At 67.5% G+C, this 3,036-nt stretch overlaps 1 protein-coding gene across 1 annotated transcript; it reads left to right on the top strand.

Moving 5' to 3' along the window:
* The first annotated feature begins 2 nt into the window (after nt 1-2).
* Nucleotides 3-2,600, top strand: LOC112392089 (RAC-alpha serine/threonine-protein kinase). The gene is made up of 4 exons (XM_024733617.1): nt 3-148; nt 428-515; nt 1,271-1,373; nt 1,611-2,600. The coding sequence occupies exons 1-4, from the start codon at nt 3-5 to the stop codon at nt 1,688-1,690; spliced, it is 417 nt and encodes a 138-aa protein (XP_024589385.1). The 3' UTR covers nt 1,691-2,600.
* The last annotated feature ends 436 nt before the right edge of the window (nt 2,601-3,036 follow it).

The following is a 3,036-nucleotide window of genomic DNA, read 5'->3' as shown; positions in this document are numbered from 1 at the left end:
TGATGTGCGGCCGCCTGCCCTTCTACAACCAGGACCACGAGAAGCTTTTCGAGCTCATCCTCATGGAGGAGATCCGCTTCCCACGCACGCTCAGCCCTGAGGCCAAGTCCCTGCTCTCAGGGCTGCTCAAGAAGGACCCCAAGCAGCGGTGAGCCCTGCCCTGGGCTGCCCCCCGGCCACCTGTCCCCCGAAACCCCCAGGGAACGACCGTGCTGGTGGCCGTGTGTGATGTCCCGGGCGGAGGGCCTGCTCACACCTGCTCGGGAAGAGCCGGCCCTGCCGGCAGCTCCTGCCCACCCAGCACCCTGCACCTGCTGCAGCTGCCCGGGCCGCTGCCTGGCGGCCGACCTCAGCCTGTGGGGGGAGGGGTCTGAACCTTGGGCCCGGCGGCTGGCGACCCCGTCACCGTGGCCTCCGTCTCCCACAGGCTCGGCGGGGGCTCCGAGGACGCCAAGGAGATCATGCAGCACCGCTTCTTCGCCAGCATCGCGTGGCAGGACGTGTATGAGAAGAAGGTGCGTGGGGCCTGTGTACACCCCTCCCCCCCACGCCCGCTCACACCCACCTGCTCACAAGCACACGTGAGGGGGCCTCCGAGGGGCGAGGCAGCTGCTTCCTGCACGTGTGCCTCTGCACTTTGCCCTCGGAGGGACCTGGGAGCCCCAGGCCCTGGCCCGTGCTGGTGGGGTGGCCAGCAGGCTTAGGACGGTTGCCCCTAGGCGTGCTGGGTGCCTGTCTCCAAGCATGCTTCCACCCCGTTTCCAGCCCGCCCCTCCCCTGCAGGCCACACATGGCCGGCTGGGCCTTTGTCCCTGTGAGACAGGGCTCTCCACCCTGCTCTGCTCCAGCCAGGGTCCTGCCGCCTCCTGGGCCTCCCTCCAAGGGCTCTAGTCCCAGCCCCGACCCGAGAGACCCCCTGCTAGTTTCCAGGCAGCCCTGCACCCGGGCCCGGGGTCGGGGGAGTGGGGGTCCTTCCTCCCGCCAGCCTGTCCCCTCTGCAGTTGCCCTTGCATCCTGCGTTGTGGTGAGTCCTCTCTGTGGCCTGACGCTGCCGGGCCACTCTGCCGTCCGGGGGCCGCGAGTGAGGCCGGTGGCCCCGCAGGTGGATGGATCCCTGAAGGGCGAGGCCCCAGAGGGGACGTGGGCAGAGGAAGGCCTGGCCCCAGCCTTGGCTCCTGGGTGGGTCCTGAGTTGGGTCCAGGTCCAGGTCCAGGTCCAGGTGTGCCGGGCAGTACAGGGCGAGACCTGTAACGCAGCCCCCTTCCTGCAGCTCAGCCCACCCTTCAAGCCTCAGGTCACGTCCGAGACGGACACCAGGTATTTTGACGAAGAGTTCACAGCCCAGATTATCACCATCACGCCGCCCGACCGAGGTGAGGGGGCCTCCCTGCAGACGCCTTCCTCCTCTCCAGGCAACAGAACTCCGTGCTCAGCATTTTACTGGGAAGGCTCCCTCACGGGTGGCCGTCAGGGCGGGAGGGCCGCGGCCCCCGGCCCCGGGATCGTGGGGTGGGGGCTCGCTGAGGCTGGACGCGGAGTCTGGGAGGCGAGCCCTGGGGCCGGCCTCACTTGCCCGGTGCCCGGAGCTGAACCGCCCCTCCCGCCCGCAGACGACAGCATGGAGGGCGTGGACAGCGAGCGGAGGCCTCACTTCCCCCAGTTCTCCTACTCGGCCAGCGGCACGGCCTGAGGGGCCAGCCGGCGCGCTTGGGACGCCGCCGTGGGCAGCCAGGTGCTCCGGACGAGGGCTTGCAAGACTCGGGAGGAAGCCTCGCACGGATGATCTGTACTTAATGTTTCTTATTTCCGGATGCGTTTGGGCGGAACCATTGCCGTCCTCCAACACGGATGGGAAGACGCCCCGTGCTGTGGGCAGGGCTGCCCGCCTTGGGGGCGGTGTCCTTTCGGCCAGCCAGGTCGGGAGGAAGACATCCTGCGGTTTTTCTTAATTTATTCATCCAGTTCTCCAGACGTGGCCGCGGCCTTCGGAACAATTAGATTCGCGTAGGAAAACGTTGAGGACTTCTGCAGCCAAGTGCAATCGGGCCTGGGTGGGCCCTGCCCGCGGCCCCTCCGTCCCTCTCGCCGGCTGTCCCTGGCTGCCCCTGCCTCGGCCCGGCCCGCGGGCCCCAGAAGCCACCTTGCCCTGGTGCGCTGGCCTGGCCCCCTCTCGCTCTGGGTGGGGCACGCAGCAGCCCCAGCACTGAGGCTGGAGGAGGGTGGCCCCTGCAGTGGGGTTGGGCCGGCGTTCGCCGGCAAGATAGAAGAGCCAGGTGACATCTGTTGCCGAGTATTACGCTGTTCGCGTGCATGCTGGGGCTTCTAATCTCAGGAGAGGGCCCTCGCTCCGCCCCCTTCCCCATTGGGACGGTCTCACCCGATGGCTTCCCCTGGTAGCACCTGTCCTCGTAGAAGCTTCACTCTCCTGCTGTTGCCCTGGCCCCACCTGACACCCTTCGGAGGGGCCGTCGCTGCACCCCCCCGTGTCTCCCGGCCGGACGCTGCGCTGCACCGTGGCGTTTTTTTATACTCAACTTTAGTATTTTTACTATTATGAGACTTTCCCTCCAAATTCTTCAATAAAAATTGCTTTTCAACTCTGTGGCTTGTTTTGCTGGGTGGCATGTGAAGGAGCATGTAGCCGGTCCGCTTGAGGGGAGCGCCCTGTCCTTCCTGCCCGGAGGCCCCAGGGATGACCTTCGAGGGACGATGTCCCCCCACCCCACTCCGGCGGGACTCACCGGAGCGGGGGATGCCCTGGCCGTCCCTGTCTCCACCTGGCTTCACCCCAGCCCCATGCCCCAAGGAAGCCACCCAGACTGCACAGCCGCCTGCCTACCAGCTCTGTCCGTGCAGTGCCGCAGACCCCGACCACCAGGAAGCTGGCCAAGGCCGAGACTCGGGTCACTGCCAGGCCCTAGGGCCCGAGGAGGACCGAGAGAGCGGCCTGCCGGCGGTCACACCGCAAGCCTGGGACAGCCGGGAGTGGGTCCGGGGCGCCCGAGCAGCCCAGCGGGACGTGCCGTGGGCGCCACC

Source organism: Neophocaena asiaeorientalis, unplaced genomic scaffold (assembly GCF_003031525.2).
Source record: "Neophocaena asiaeorientalis asiaeorientalis breed wild unplaced genomic scaffold, Neophocaena_asiaeorientalis_V1.1 C49207069, whole genome shotgun sequence".
Classification (NCBI taxonomy): Eukaryota; Metazoa; Chordata; class Mammalia; order Artiodactyla; family Phocoenidae; genus Neophocaena; species Neophocaena asiaeorientalis.
Note: the sequence above shows the minus strand (reverse complement) of the source record. Positions and strands in the feature narration are given on the sequence as shown.